A 16,979-nucleotide genomic window follows, 5' to 3' on the forward strand; every position below is an offset into this window, starting at 1 on the left:
ATCAACTTAATAAAAATACATTTTAAATTAATTAAAGGTCTGGAGCGCTTTGAAAATTTTAGTCCGGGTTTTGGGATTTTGTAACCTATTGATTTTTCAAGTTTGTGCATAATTTTTTGAATATTTTACATGACTTTTTTTTGAAGATTACTCAAAGTTCTGTAAATTAGGCTGTAATTGTTTTTTTTTGTATCCAAAATTGAAGGCTCTAGAGCATTTTGAAAATTTCAATCCAGTCGCTAACGGTGTCAATCTCACTTTTTTCTGAAAATTGTAAAAAAATTCTTTTTTTTTCTTTACATTTAGTACCTGATTCTTACCAAAATTGCAAAAGTCTTAGGTCTCACTTTTCTACCTAAAACTTCCCAAAAATGTTCACTTTTTTACCAAAAAAATGGTAAAAAACCATATTTTTTGCAAAAATTATCCAAGTCTAACTTCTTTAAAAAATACCAAAAAAACTTACTTTTTCTCAAAATTGTAAAAAATATTTCTGTTTTTTGGCCAAAAATTGTTGAAAAATGTCACTTTTTTCAAAAATTACTTAAAACAATCACTTTTTTGCTAGCAGATATCAAATAGCCCTACCTTTGCATAAATTTTTACCTTTTTTTAAAAAAAAAAATTTGGCGGGAAATTTTCCAGTTTTATAAATTTTTATGCAAATTGATGTTTTTCATGAAATAAATATGAAAAATGAATCTAAAATTGAGTAAATGTGTTTACAGAATATTTTGAGACCAATTGGTCCATTATTGGAACATCAGTGACCATTTTTTTTTTAGCTGTTGGTCATATGTGACCACTTGTGCATTAAGTGGTTAAGTATGTGATTTAAAAAAACAATAATTTAGTTTTCCAATTTCTTACTAATTCTTCAAAATCTGATTTTTTTGTTTCCAAAAAATCAACTAAAAAAAAAGAAATGCTCAATTTTGGGAAACTTTTTTGAACGTTTCAAAAATGAGCACTCAAATTATCACAAGTTATGAAATTTCTGCAAATTTTTAAAAAAATTCAGTTCAATGGAAACACTGAATAATCAAAATTAGAACTTGAAAAAAAAATTCAGTTTTGGGAAAACCTTTTAAAATTTTTTCAAAATTTGTGTTTTTAAAAATTAATTTATTATTTTTTTTGAAACTTTGAAAAAATTTACCTACTTATTTATTGATAACTTGAAAAAAATTTAAATTTAAACATTTCAAAAATGCTTAAATTTCATAGGTTTTGAAGCCATTTTAGAATTTTTCCAAAAATCAATTTCTCACATTGTAGTTTTTTTAAAATTTACAAAAATTAAGAACCACTTGATTTTTCAGAAAATACAAATTATAGTTTTTAGAAATAAATTTTTCAATTTTTTTTCTCAAAAAGTTCATTTGCAATTTAAAACAAATAAATTTTTCAGAAACTGAATTTTTCTTTACAAAAAAATCGAGTTTTTGAGAACTATATTTCTCAATTTTGAGAAACTTGAAATCTCTTCAAAAACCGATCTGAATTTGGACTTTTTCAAAATGAATTTCTTTTTTTTAATGGTTTAGAATTTTTTCAAAAATTAACCACCACTTCAATTTTAAAAGGCATATGTACTAAACAGCTATGATTAGTCAAAAAATAAGGTTTTTGAGATGTTTCACTACATTTTTAAAAATTGTAGTTTTTTTTGTTTTCAAAAAGTCAAGTTTCCAGAAATGAATTTTGAACATTACCTACTGTAAAGAAAATTTCAAAAAATTTATTTTTGGCAGTTTTTTATACTCATAGTAGATTGTTTTCAAAAATTGATTTCAAAATTTAGATTTCTTAAGATTATTTTGTTGATGTCCAAGTAGGCCTATTCAAATTTAGAAATGCAAAATTTCATGATTATGCATTTCCTAAGTATACTTTTTTTGGCTTGTTTCAATTCAGTTTTATTTTTGGTCTGATAACTTCAAAATCAGTTCTGATTTTATAAAAATTATTTTTATATCAAAAAATAGAGTTATCTAAAAACTAATATGTTTATTTCTTCTCTGATTTTGCTAGATTTCTTTCGATTTTTCAAACAAAGTTTTCTATTTCTCAAAATATTAAGTAGGTACCTACTTAGCCAGTTCTTGCAAAAATCAATTTCATCGATTTTAAACCCAGGGTAATTTTATTATTTTCAAATCCAAAAACGATATTCCTCTCTGACCATTCCGACCCCCCCTCCTCAAAAAAAGACTTAAGTCACAATCCCTAAATTTGCTCATCTTTCCCAAGTAGGTAAAGGAAAGTGCATCCGGTAAACACCAAGTTCAAAAATTATGGCATCTATTAAAACTGACATAATTCTACTCATGGTACCTAAGTATAAAAAAAGGACTAGGTTATGTTTACTTACTGCAAATGTAAACTGGGCAGCACGATTCGGGCTTCATTTGTATGGGCATACAGTTCGGATTACTTGGCGGAGGCGCACACGTAATTAGAGTACACGTTGGTATACTACTAAGGCATATGCATTTCGAATGGCACGGATTGTATGATTCAATGACGGACGTGTTAGGATACGTGATTCCATCAACTAGACAGCTACCTTCGCCCGGTATAACCGAAGGTACAACAGTCGCAACTTCGTCTTTGGACGTGGTCGTGGCCGACGAAGACGACGAAATTTCAGCCACTTTCTCAGTAGCTGCTGGAATATCTTCTCTGACAATGGTAGTAGCGCCATCGTTGGCAACAGGAGCTCTGGTCGTTTCAGCGACGGGTACTTGATAGGAAGGTTGATTATTCTGAGAACTTTGTACGCTGTTGACAATTTTAGTGATGTTTTGCAGCAACGAAGCGGTGCTTTCAGGCGGTAATGTGTTGAAGGTTTCGGTTTGTTGTTCTACAGGCGCAGGTGCTTCGGTGTTGTCGGTTTGAACTTTGGTCGTAGCTTGTAAACTTTCCTCGGGCGCTTTTGTGGTTTCTTGGTCTTTGGTCAAAACGCCATTTTTATCGAATTGCCTGGTAGTTGATTGGAATTTAATCGATTCGGAAGAACTTTCATCCGGTTGTTTTTGCGAACTGGAGTCGTTCAAATCGCTAGGAGATTTCGAGTACGGCAAATTTGGCGAGGTGGTGATTTCTTCGCCGATTTTTTCAGTCGTTATGGCTTCGACAGGAGCCAATTTTTCGGTCGTTTCGTCTTGTGCTTCGTCACTCACAACCACACCCGAGCTGGCACGAGGTGTGGTCAACTTCTCGCTAACGGTATCGACTTTTTCGGGTAATTTCGTCGTATCGTATTTTTCGCTAAGTTTCGTCGTTTCGTATTTGATTTTCTCGGTGGTGATTTCGGTAGCAGCGGCGGCGTTATCGTGGCTTTCGTCTAATGGTGATTTAGTGAATACTTCTTTGGTAATATTATCTTCGTTATCTTTGATCGATGCCAAGGTGGTAGGTTCGTACTGAGTTGAGCTGATAATAACACCTTGAGAAGCTTTAGGTAACGAAGCTCCCGGTGTAACATCTTCGGCCAAAATAGCTGGAGTTGTTTTTACATCTTCGTTCGAGTCTTGCTTCTCAGTCACCGCCGAATCGTCTTTGGAAGGCTCGCTCGATGCGCTCGGCTGAGGCGACGAATGTTCGTTGGCGTCCACTGATTCGTCGTCAAGTTGAATGTCCTCCGAAGGGTGTTTCGAAAACAAGCTACTCAAAGTAGTGAGTATTTTTTCAGGAAGCGAAGTCGTCGTGGGAGTTTTTTTTTCACTTTCGCCTAATCTTTCGTAAACTTGTTCTTGCGAAAGTGTCACCGGCGTGTTTTTATAACGGAAAGTTGTCGTATCGTACGAACCAAATACGCCATCGGATGGGATAAACGTGGTACCAGCGATGTCGGATACTTTGGTGATATCTTCGATAGTTGCCGTTTCATTTGCTAAATTAAACAAAATACCATCATATGAATACATTATTTTGTCATAAAATCAATAAATAAGTAAACGAATGAAAAAAAAAAAGTTATCGTAAATCATTGTTAGTGGAGCGGAGAGTCACGAACTTTCGAGGATTTCCCTCTAAACGCGTAATTTCGTCATTTTAACAATATCCTTTTCAAATCCGCGAGTACCTATCGGAATCGATGAGTCATACGGTATCATGATTAACAAAATTATTCGCACAATGTACCTATAATGATGGAAATGCAATAGAAAATTTTTTTTCGTGACTAGTTTGGATCTCACCTTGAATATTTTTCATGACGTAAGTAATTAACTCATCAATTCCGATAAATAAATCGAATACTATGTATAAATATAAATAAAAATAAATAAATAAATTAGCGATTTTTCTCCCAACCAAAACGTGTTACTGGTTGAATTCTAATGAAATGCATCGGGTTTTTGAATACCTACCTAATTTTTATACATACTCGAATGAACGATGATGTCATTTTTTAACACGAGTTGATAAAAATTTTATTACACGAACAAAATTTGATCAAATTAATACGACAAAATTTTTATGTTGTTTAATTTGTAGCACTAAAAAATGTATCTTTTTTATCAATAATGACCCATCTTCTTTCCCGATTCTTTGAAATAAAATTAGGTATCCAATTTTTCTAAGATTTTAAAACCTGAAACCGTTCGAGAACTCGTTAAAATAATTTTTCGGTTGTTTTTTTTTTTGTTGTTGAAATGTTCCAAAGTGTTTCAAAATGTTTCGTCCTTCTAGCTCATTCCAATTTTTCAGCAGAACTACGACAAAAAATTTAGAATCCAAAGTTGTTCAAATAAAACACAATGCTTTAAAAAAAATTAATGCAGGACACTACAGGGTGTCCAGAAAGTGAGTTATCAAACTGAAAACTTGAAAAAAAACAACCATCAAGACCACTAAAAAAGACTTCGGATGAATAAGTTGCTTCACTTGAAAATCGAAGGCGCAAACACAATTTAAGAGGGAAAAAAGTTGAGTAAAGTAATTTTTCAGTTTTAATAAATTGAAGGAGCTAAGATCAAATTTTATTATGACAAGTTTTTGCATAGGATTAAAATTTAAAAAGATACCTACTTCTTAGAGCTTAATTAAATTAACAAGAAAATTTAAAAAAAAAAACTCTCACGCGTTTGGCGTGAGAAGACTGGCTTTTCTTTTAAAAAATCTGATTTCTAGGTGAATCATTCGCGAACGAGTTGATCAATAGTTACTGAATCATCCACGAACGAATCGATTCGTAAAAGTAATTCGTGAGTGACTCGTTCACGAACGAATCGATTAATTTATCTACTTTTACTCAATTTTTGATGAATCATTCGCGAACGAATTGAATAATTTTTAGTGAATCATTCGCGAACGAATTGGTTTGTATAAGTGACTCGTTTGCGAACGAATCGATTCATTTACTCAATTTTAGGTGAATCATTCACGAACGAATTGAATAATACTTAGTGAATCATTCGCGAACGAATTGGTTTGTATAAGTGACTCGTTCGCGAACGAATCGACTCATTTACTCAATTTTTGGCAAATCATTCACGAACAAATTGAATCATTTATGGTGAATCATTCGCGAATCGCGAACAAATTGATTCGCATAAGTGACTCGTTCGTGAACGAATCGATTCATACTCAATTTTTGATGAATCATTCGCGAACGAATTAATTTGTAAAAGTGACTCATTCGCGAACGAATCGATTCATTTACTCAATTTTAGGTGAATCATTCACGAACGAATTGAATAATTTTTAGTGAATCAATCGCGAACTAATTGGTTTGTATAAGTGACTCGTTCGCAAACGAATCAATTCATTTACTCAATTCTTCAGGCGAATCATTCACGAACGAATTGAATCATTTATTGTGAATCATTCGCGAACGAATTGATTCATTTACTTAATTTTAGGTGAATCATTCACGAACCACGAACGAATTGAATAATTTTTAGTGAATCATTCACGAACGAATCGATTCATTTACTCAATTTTTGACGAATCATTCACGAACGAATTGAATGATTTATTGTGAATCATTCACGAACGAATTGATTCGTATAAGTAACTCATTCGCGAACGAATTGATTCATAAATTAAAGAATTGATCGATTCGTTGGCGAATGGTTCTTTCAAAAAATTGATCAATTAATTCATGAATGATTCAGCCGTTTTTCTAGGTAATGATCAGTTTTTAAAAAATTTGAAAAAAAATTGTGTCGCTCGATAAACTTGGAAGCTTTGAGCTTTTGGAACTTGATGGTGATGCCGAAATTTCCGGCAAGTAGCCCAGTTGTGAAATTTCAAATTTTATCAAAATCGGCTCAGCCGTTGCTGAGAACTTCAATTTTTAATGAATTTTGTGCAAAGTCGTCCCATGAAAATTTCAAAAAGTTCAATTTTGTTTGCGATTACGCGCGAAAGCTACGAACTTTTGGATCATGGTGAAAGTCCGACATTATAGGAATGGTGACGGACTTGTGATACTTCAAGTTTCATAAAAATTGGTTCAGTCGTTAATCAGGGTAATCACTTCAAAGTGAAAAATGTCGAAAAAAAATTTAGAGGTATCTTTGAAACACACAAATGATCGTATCTTATTCAAAACTATCCATTCGTATCTTGATTTCACCACTTTTGACCATTTTGAAGCCTCAATACCTATTAGAAAGAGTTCATGTAATCCATCAAAATGATTTGAAATTCAACGAGGAAAACGATTATACAATTAGTTACCGATGATTTTACTCAAAATGTCGCGAGTTTTTTTCTTTTGAATGGGGAAGGTACCTACCTAGTGCTTTTCCTACCTACTTAGAAGCACAATAAAACATCTTTCATATCTCTCTTTCCTCCCCCTTCCAAAAAACCAAAATTTTGAAATTTTTACATGAAGATTATTTTCTGTATTCCTTTTCCTGCATCTATCTTGAAAACTTCCTCCACAAATTCACCTGTTCGCCTTCGCTCCAGCCCGAGACAAAATCAGTAACATTTTTCAGCCTTTTAAACCTACCAAATTTGTCGGCCAAATCGAAATACAACAATCGCGTTCATCCTTCATCGTTCGAAAATTCGTGTACAAGCCGCGGTTTGGCACATTGAAACGGCCACGAAAGGGTTATTACTTACCGCAAGCGTACGAACTGGGGCAACATTTATTGGGTGGCGGCGTCGTCGGTATGCAATCTTTGCCTCGAAGGGGTTCCCCGCAGTCTTGCACAGCGCATACAATATCTCCTCTCATGCAATAACAATGTTCGCAGGGTTTCTCTGTTTTTATCAGCTCGCCATCGGAGAAATATTTATTTCCGTATTGACAATCGACTACAGGCGACGATGTAGTTGATTTCAATAAACCGCCGGTGGTCTGCGGACGAAATGTGCTCGTGTATTCTCTGTCGTAATCTATACGTAATTCGTCATTTTTATAATGTACGATTAGAATGAAAGAAGTACAATAAAATGTTCAAATTCGAATAAATGAAAATATATTTTTTACCGCATTCGTATCTGACAGGACAGCATACTCCGGGTTTAAATATCGGTCTGCATCCTTCGACGTGTAGGGTGCATTCTTGCATTACGCATGCTGTACGATTTCGTATACAGTAACATAATTCGCAAGGTTTGTTCACATCTGATGGTACCTTTTGAAAAAAATTTCACATTTCAGATTATAGAAAAACCTTTTGTGTTTTCGATGAATTCGATTTCAATACGATTATTTATTTTTGTTACCTGAGCGCCATCTCCGTAGAAAATATTATTTATAGTGCAACCATAGTTATCTCGGAATCCGATTTCAGTCGTTGACGTAATTGGCGCCGGTGAAGAAGTAGTGGAGCTAGTTAGTAATTTTACAGGAACTATAAAAGAATAAGAAAAATGAATATACGATAAATTAGGCAGGCCAAATATCGCACTACGAATTACGAGCAGCGGTAAATTAAATTAGAAAATTTAGTTATAATAAAAAAATTTAATAGTCGATTCATTAAGAATTTTAACGAACTGTAAATTCGACGGTGCGATGAAGATGATAGGCTACGTTATGTACATGTCGTCGTACGAGTGTATCGTAGGTACATTATTATAATTTTAAAACCGCGCGTAATAAAAGTGCACCTATCGCGATGAATAAAAAATAGTAGATACCTTCGGGGCAGGTTATGATAGGACAACATTGGTCTGGTTTCTTTTCAATAGTGCAGTCTTGTCCGATGGCTTTTGTGAATGGACACACTCTTAAATAACACATTAACATCCTGTTGTGACAAGTGCAGTTCAAACATGGCTCGTTGGTTACTATACGGTCTCCTTCTTCGTAACGTTGAAAGTTATAGTAACATCCATTTATTTCTGTAAATTCAAAACACTTGAAACGTGTGCAAATTCCTCGTAGGTAGTAGGTACCTATTGGAGAATTCCCCAGTTTTAAAGCTCGTTCACCTACCGGAAAAATATTCCACTATTTCGCTGGAATGTGATTGTGGTAACGAATTTTCAAATGTTGGCGCTAAACAAAACAACAACAATAAAACATATGTCAAATTTTTATACTTTATAGTAAAAAATTACTTATGTGATCATATCATAGGTACCCTACACGAGTTCTATTCGAAACCAGTTCCTATTCTAATAACTCGAATACTATCTACCTACCGGTTTTCGCGGTATTATTGTTTATTTTTAGAATCAGGTGAGTGAGTATTAGAAATACACGTTGGTTTTTACGTATTCTTGTTAATTTGGATGGTATTATAGTGTACTTTACTATGCGGATAAGGGCTTTTCCTTTTTCTATGCAGTAAATCGGAAGTTATTAATCAAAACAACAGTCGTAACTTCTTTGTAACATTGTTACGCTGATCTGCCAAGGTTAAAACGTATATTTTGTAGCATTTTATCAAATTTAAAATAATAATACGAAACGACCTTGAACAATACGATTTTTACATCGAGGGCGCAAACGCGATTAAACCCCTGCCCTGGGACAATTTTCTATGACATTTCCTCCAAGTATCTATCGTCTTCAGAGATAAATTCTTCGCAAACGATTAAGTATCGAGTAAATCGACTGTGACGGATTCCACTCGGGAGGTTGTCTAATTTTCATACAGTCTTTTACGTTTTTTTTTTTACAATAATAAGCCGAATAATTCGACGATTATACGAAGAATACTTTCAGCATAGGTAGGTGCCGGATACCAACGAAGCAGAAGTAGATGTCATTCATAAGACTACTATGTATCTTGAAACCTAATGACTTCTCAAACTTGATAAAATTTTTGAAATTCTATCATCGATAACTTTTCTACAATTCTTGGTCAGATTCGCTCAAATATTCTGCAGGTACGTAAAGAATTCTACGCAGCAGTATGAATAAACTTACACTCGTAATAGCCTTAAATAACATGTTATTATTTTTTTTACCTATATAATTTAATAGATTCACCAGAGCTGAACAAATATCTTTTAATTAGTTAACAACGCGATATATTTGCATGTGGAAATTTCAAAATAAGCGAACTAAAATCAAACAAAACTACCTATATAGTAAGTATATGCACAAGGAATTTAAAATAAACGGGAAGATGTTCAGCAAGTTTGAAACATGCACGATTATATTTCGTGTAAAAATGACCTTTAGAAAACATCTTTACGCGATCGACCAAACAATGCGAATATTTCTGCTTAGGTCATTAATGTTTTTGTGTTAATTTTTACCATCTTCAACGAAGAGTACTGAAGATCGAAGACGTCATAGAAGAATCGGAGTAATCGTAGATAAGTTTATAGTTCCTACTAATTCGAGATAGGCAATTTCTTAAACGAATAGAACTCGTTGATCTTCTAATCTTAACGTAGCCTATAAAAATATGAACATTAAGATTCGTATAATACTAATACTGACCTGCAGAAACGATACTGGTAAAAATAAAAAATACGATGGCAACAGGAATAACATAATTATATAAATCTCCCTCTCTCCGCCAATAATGAGTTTTCCTTTGCATGGCGCATGGGTACTCCAGAAGCATCACCAAATGGTTCGTTCAAACCTGAAAATCAAAAACGAAAAAATTGATTAAATTTGAGAATTGTGAACTACCTTACGTACAAAAATAACTAATCAACAGAAAATCGTACAAGGATCCTAGGTAGAATAATTAGACAAAAAAAAACTCGAATCGAGTCATCTCCAGGAACAAAAAATTCCTTACTGCAGACTCAAGAAATTCGTTAATTATGTCAATTGAAAATATAATCAAAGCGTACGAGGTAGGTACACGAGATAAGTACATTGTTGCAAATTTTCAATACCTACACAATCAGAAATTTGATTAAGGAACTAAATACCAGGTATGGAAATACGCCATCTTTGGATATAGATTTCGTAGTTTTGACGGTGATGTGATTTTTTCATTTCAGTCATATAAAGAAATGAAATCAAAAAAATGGTGGGAAAATGTTTATTTTGTGTATTAAAATGAATATGAAGTAAAAAAATAATGTAAATTGGCGGTATTATTAATAAATTGAGTCCTTAAAATTTTTTTTCTATATCCAAAGATGGCGTATTTCCATACCTGGTATTTAGTTCCTTAATTTGATTAACGGATATAGCAACGCTGTTGGATTCAAGCACGAGTTTGAGTCATTGTTTTAAGCCAAAGTTATCTATACTCGTACACGATGTTATAATATTTAAAATAATCTTTAAATTACGATATCGTGTTCCCTGTTTATTGTTATATTATCATCATTATACATGACAATTGTTAATTTGTAATTTTCAATACTTATTTTACATCAACGTACACACAAAAGCCGACTGCTGCTGTAGGAAAAATAACTCAACTGTAAAGCAACTAATTTAAAACATGGTTCATTATATCGCATTTAGTGTTTACACGCTCCTTGAAGAAATTCGCTTTTTTATGTAGGTATAGCAGGAAGTCGTGAATATTATACATTTTTCTTCCGTTTACCGCGATGAACTTAATTTAGATAATACTCCAACGATCATCTCGGGTGAAAAATGAATAGGTTGTATTATATTTTCACTAAATCTCGAATAAACATTCCCTTTTAACGACGATCAACGAGTCATCGATCTTGAATTTTAAAAAAAAGTTCTAAAAATAACCACAACAAAAATATGCGTAGGTTTTTTTTGGGACCTAACAAACACCTAAAACGTATAATCAAGTAAGTAGAAAAAATGAGGGTCAGTTATCTTGTCTACCGAATAAAGAATAAAAGACCGAGCAACCGAGAATAAAACACCGGTTAACCCAAAGAAGAGGTATTTATCGAAAAAAGAATCAAGATTTTTTTACATATTTTACGCCGAAAAACTCATCGTCGTTAACACCGGTGCTATGCGATGTTTTAAAATTTAAATGAAATGTGCACATTCTTCGTGTGCTTGTGGTGTAGAAAAAAAAGAAGACGATAGAGAATTCCAATGAGATTTTTTTCAAGTTCACCTACTTAATTACGTAAGACGACCGACGACGTCTTCTACCTTCTACCTAACAGTACATTTTTTTACGGGTTAATTTCTATAATGTAATCGTCATCGTCATCGTACGGTCTCGCTGTTCGATAGGAATCTATTGATAAGACGATTTCAATTTCGTTTGAAACTAATCGTGGGTGTACATTGTTCTTAATTCAAGGTTGCAGTGATGCAAAACAAGGGCAATAAGTTATGGTACGGATGGAAATTAACGCGAAATGTTTATCCGGATGCATTATAATGTCACTTTTACGATGGTACGGCGATTTTTTCGAACTAGTGTTGTAGACGTGCTCATCTGACAATTAGAGTGTTCTACTGTTTAACAACGATTTACGATTTAGTCATCGCCTCGGTCGTATTTGATCGTAAATTAGATTTATTAATTACTGCGATAATTCGCGTTCAATAGTTATGTACATAGTACACGTACTACTGGGCACTTTACGCCAGTATTTGCAATGCATACAGTTTAATGAATGAGCTAGGAGACAATTCGTAAAGTGCATTCTTCAAGTTGGAGAAGTCGAAGTTCTTTGAAAATTAAAATTCGTACTCAATTTGCACGTATTTGGCGATAGGTGATATCTGACGCTGGCAGTCTGCATACTTTTTTGAATCTCCTATAAAATTGATCAAATTATTGCTTTATCTGACTACAGATTACAGAAAAACACTCATTAAAATTACATTTTGAATTGGAGTTGAAGATTACTAACTTACCAACATACTTGAGTAAATGAATATTGATGAATAGAATAGATGTGAGTTCAGGGTTGGGTACCGAGGATACCTAACCCATTCAAGTAATTCCAGGTGTGCAATGCACATTTCACTCAATTAATTAAAATCAGATTAGATTCGAATTTCAATTAAAATGCCAGAGGAAAACTGAGAAAACTCAAAACTGGAAAGTTCTTATCAAATTTTTGAGGAGTTTGAAATTTTAAACAGTGTTGCCTGATGTTGTATTCAAAATTTGTTCGCGATTAGCAATGGAAATTCAAAATTTAAAAAATAAAAATCAGCAATTTTCTTGAATTTGTTGGAATTAAAATCGCCAATTTCACAACTTGGGTGACATTTTTTTCCAGTTTGGAGAATTAAATTATCGACAAATTTTATAATTTTGACGACTTGGTGAAAAATTGACTATTGCCTCAATTTGTATCCACTTTATCCACTCGTACCCTCATCGACGGATCCGGCGAATTGAAGTCCAAGGATTTTATTTACACCCTGCAAATCAGCAATGAGATCGACTTATTTATTTACCATCGACGTTCCGGGACTTTTATTAGGTAATATAGCCTATTACTTACATTATATTTTTGAAAAGAAAAATCTGCCCATAGAAAATATCTGTTCAAACTTGAAATTAAAAAAAAAAAAATCAAGAGTAAAAAATTAACTTCTCGATATGAAAGTAATTTTGTTTCAAGTACTTTACTTCTATGAGTTCTTGAATTATGAATTTTCGAAAACTTCTGCCCTTGATAGCAGATTCAATCGGGCATGATTGCTTTTCTTCTTTCAAGTGTTTCGAAATTCGAAAGATTATCAAGCCATGAACATAAACTCCTCGTTATCACATAGAAAGCTCTGTTCTTTTATTTCTAGAAATGTGAATTTTCGAAAACGTTTGCCTTCACTGTGCTTAGGTCAATTTGTTTACTTTTTCCAAAATAAAAAATAAAAATTTTCAACTTTATAAAAAAATTTAAGAGAAAAATTAAAATACCTAAAATTTTTCAAGTCATATGAATGCACCTATCAATTGTCAATATTATAATTTTATCTCTTACACATTTTACTTTAAAAACTTGTCACTCTATTCGGCGAAATTCATGTTTTTTTTCTCATATTAGCTGGAAAATTTTCAGTCGACAATTCGACATCTCCCGAAGAAACACCTGTACCTGGTATTGGTTCCTGTGACTGAATAGGTACCAAGGTCAAAAAAATAGAATGCTTTCGTTCATTTCGAAAATTTTATTGAATTGAAACTGATTTTCAATTTCATTTATTCAACGTTTGATCTCAGGTCTAGGTACTTCATTTGATTATTTCGTACGCAGTAAGAAGTTGAAAACTGAAGAATAGCCCGACGAAAAAAAAATTTTAAATGAAAAGTTTTAATTTATAGGTACGTATTTGACTTTTGGTTAGAGATTCAAAGTTTTTATTTTTATTTTATTTTCACTTTCAATTTAGTTTCAGATTTAATTATGTAAGTAAATATCTATCTGGGTAAGTAGAAGTACCTATATTTTCAAGTGAAACAATTGATGTTCGAACACCAATTTTAGTAGATAATCCTGAAACTTCTTCGGCTGATATACATATATCTATTGTGAGTCTGAAGAAATGAAAAATATATTTGCTTCTGTTTCAGTTCTGATTTCTGCCTTCGAGTTTCGAGCATGTGAAGGTCATGGTCAAAGGTTTCCGCAAACTTTTCTACATTATATTTTGACTCGGGCGAAGTTGATGATTTAACTCCTCATTTTGTTTTTCTTAAATCCCAATCTCAAAATTCAATATCTCATGTCTGGTCTTTGCAAAGCTGATTGTGGAGTCTTTCATCTTGGTCTCGAATTGAATGTTTGGCTTAATATCTGATCCTTTTAATCCTCAAATTAGTCAAATTTCTTTGGGAGCCTACATAGTATAGAATCGCAATAGAATTATTCATCTGATTCCAAATTCAAATCCGATAGATAATAAAATGTAAAAGTTCCGATTTCGAGAACCATTTTGCAACGTTTGCACAATCTTCTTTTACTTTAGTACTATTTTTTTGCGAAAAAACGTTTTTAGACAATCAATTCATCAATTGGCAGCACTGATAGATAGCAACAATTTTTTTATTTTATTTTTTTGACGATTTTTGATAAGAACATTGCAATTGCAAATAATGCGATATTTTTAAAATGTCATAGTTGAAAATTGAAATTAATATATCTAGTCGTATCTCGTACTTGTTCTCGTATTTGTTCGCGATCACATTTTGTTTCATTTCAACACTAATTCGTGAAAACATCTCTTCGAGTTCGGTGAGTTACGACTTACAAGTTTGTTTTCTTCAGATTTCTACATCATACGTACATCATCAACAGCATTAAAACCGAAGAGTAACATTGAACTTGAATCTGTCAAGTCAAGATTTTCCTCGTTGAATTAAACATAAACTGCAGTAATTATCACTCACCAGTTACTTATCTGTAGCTGTACGATGACACCCGGGCTCTGGTAAGCAATAAATTATTATTATTGTTATTCTTTACGTCAAGAAATGATTGAATACTGCGTATCATATGTAAATATTATGACCATAACCATTTAACTTTGTTACTCATTGAATAGAAATAACACAAGTCATTCTTCAGAGTCGGATATTCAGATTTGAGCCCGAGCCATGCCGTCCTACCATCACACATCACATATTTGCGATTTGTTCTTCTAATTATGTCGTTTCTTCATCGAGCACGTTGTTTCTTTCATAAAAGCTATCATGCTTGTAATGATTCCAGCGGCCTTGAACTTTTGTACATTTCTAACGAAATGATTTCCATTGCTCGATCAATGGACGACACGAACTAGCTGTATTCAATTAGATGAATCGCATGCATACACCAGCTAGCGTTAGCATTCGGTATTTCCTCATGCTGAATACTTAAAAAACACTTCCATACATTCTAATTATGATTCATGATTAGCGATTGATCGCTACGAGTAAAGTTCGCATCGAGACGCGGTGAAATAATTCGGTATTTTCTACTGGAACTGGTCGGCGTGGCTACTTTTTTCTCCGTACATTTTCATCATCCATATACCATCTCTTTTACTTGGTTAATTAACGATCTCGACCTTCAGATCGTATCTGTACTATAATAGTTGTCTAGTCTGAATCGTATTAATTACATTCATTTCTTCGGTTTTTTTTTGCACTCGACTTTATTTACCGAAGACCCGAGTACGTATTTTCAATCGAGTGCTCTTTTCAATGCGGGATTTTTGAGTTCCTTTAAAGGCGAATCAAAGGATAAACACAAATCAATAGGAAACGATTATCTACTTTTATAAAAAATCAACGAAGATCTGCCTATGCCATCCGAGTTATTTTCTTGTTGTATTGAATCGATAATTTGCAATGCAATTATTTCGCGTACGTGCACCTACTGCAGATTGCAGAGATTCTACCTGATTCAACATCTTCACTCATAGTCATAGTACACGTTATGTAGTTATTATTATTATATATGTTGATAGGTAATATGTTGTGTATGGTTGTTTGTCCGCACGTTATCAGGAAATGCTGTATTATTCCTTGATACCAATACGACTCGACAATGACGTCAACGTATATTATAGTCGTGAAAATTGGAAAAAATTGATTTTTCGTGCAGTGTAGAATTGGAATTGTACACGGGTAATTTTGCGATAATTATTGACGATTCTCGAGGATGTGATTTTATGGCATCTTCGGTGTGAATATCTACGTAGTATAGTTTTCCACGTTGAAAATTTTTTTACTTCGAGAATAGTTAGCTAGATTAAATTTCCATCATTATAGCATTGGTTTTATGACTAAAATTCGCGTTTAACATTATACCTATATCTTTCTTTAAAGCGATGGTTAAAAGTCACGTTATTCAAGCATACACGAACGTTGGCTAATAGCGAATTGCATTTTAGTACATCTAGGTACCGTCTTCTACTACCATACGAACTTACATGGATGGAGTGTGAAGGCAAGAGTGGGAAGATTAAAAAGAAACCGTTATGAAGAGACTTGAGTGCCGCGAATCATTTGCGTGCAGATGGTTAATTCGATACAAAATAGGTTGAATATTTATTATAGGCTTCCGCAGAACCGACCTACACTTATAAAAAAAAAAAAGACGCGTATCATTCGCTATTCACTCTGTGCTAATACAGACACCAAGTCCAAGTCCAACTCGAGTGCATAATGTGCTGGCGTTATTACGCATGTAAATTATCCGTAAGTGGTCGGCAATCACGTCTTAAATATCGTCTATTATGATGATTTCGTATTCACAAAGTCTTAGCTTGCCAACATTTTAATCTTTTTACCTTGTATGTTTATATCGATAGCGCAGAGCCAAAGTCACAAGTGTCGAAACTGTAAAAAGCAACCTATTCCTACGCGCTTTGGAGAACTTTATCGTTTTATTGTTGTTGGTTATTTTTCTTTCTTTCTTTCTTTCGTCGTTGTTGCCTTATTGGATTACATTTATCGACGCCATCGTGGTTTGATGCTTGCCTCTGTTTTTTGACGAAATTTCAGGCGATCGCCATTCAAATCTGGGGGGGGGGGGGGTGGCTTAGAAACCAGGAGATGTTCATCGTATTTCTGACTATGGCTTCACAATGAGATGAAATTTTGAAATAAGTTTTTTTGCGTTCCCCGAAGTGTTGTGTAGTGTACGGTAGGGAAGGTTAGGTTAGGTTAGGTTGGGTTAAAGTGCCA

At 33.4% G+C, this 16,979-nt stretch overlaps 1 protein-coding gene and 1 long non-coding RNA gene across 3 annotated transcripts in view; one reads left to right on the top strand and one right to left on the bottom strand.

Annotated features, from left to right (window-relative positions):
* LOC135850126 (mucin-12-like) overlaps nt 1-16,979 on the bottom strand; it is a 59,932-nt gene that overhangs the window by 8,988 nt on the left and 33,965 nt on the right. The window contains exons 2-8 of the mRNA XM_065370881.1: nt 9,875-10,022; nt 8,414-8,476; nt 8,116-8,319; nt 7,699-7,826; nt 7,460-7,607; nt 7,090-7,365; nt 2,375-3,898 (exon numbers count right to left, since the gene is read on the bottom strand). Of these exons, the coding sequence (XP_065226953.1) occupies nt 2,375-3,898; nt 7,090-7,365; nt 7,460-7,607; nt 7,699-7,826; nt 8,116-8,319; nt 8,414-8,476; nt 9,875-10,001 (2,470 nt within the window). The 5' untranslated portion in view covers nt 10,002-10,022. The remainder of the gene's footprint in view (nt 1-2,374; nt 3,899-7,089; nt 7,366-7,459; nt 7,608-7,698; nt 7,827-8,115; nt 8,320-8,413; nt 8,477-9,874; nt 10,023-16,979) is intronic.
* The window catches only part of LOC135850138 (uncharacterized), a 116,090-nt gene continuing 113,486 nt past the window's right edge, over nt 14,376-16,979 (top strand). For both annotated transcript variants that reach the window (XR_010559656.1, XR_010559657.1), the window contains exon 1: nt 14,376-14,737. This is a non-coding gene — a long non-coding RNA (uncharacterized LOC135850138). The remainder of the gene's footprint in view (nt 14,738-16,979) is intronic.

This window comes from Planococcus citri, chromosome 1 (genome assembly GCF_950023065.1).
Source record: "Planococcus citri chromosome 1, ihPlaCitr1.1, whole genome shotgun sequence".
NCBI lineage: Eukaryota > Metazoa > Arthropoda > Insecta > Hemiptera > Pseudococcidae > Planococcus > Planococcus citri.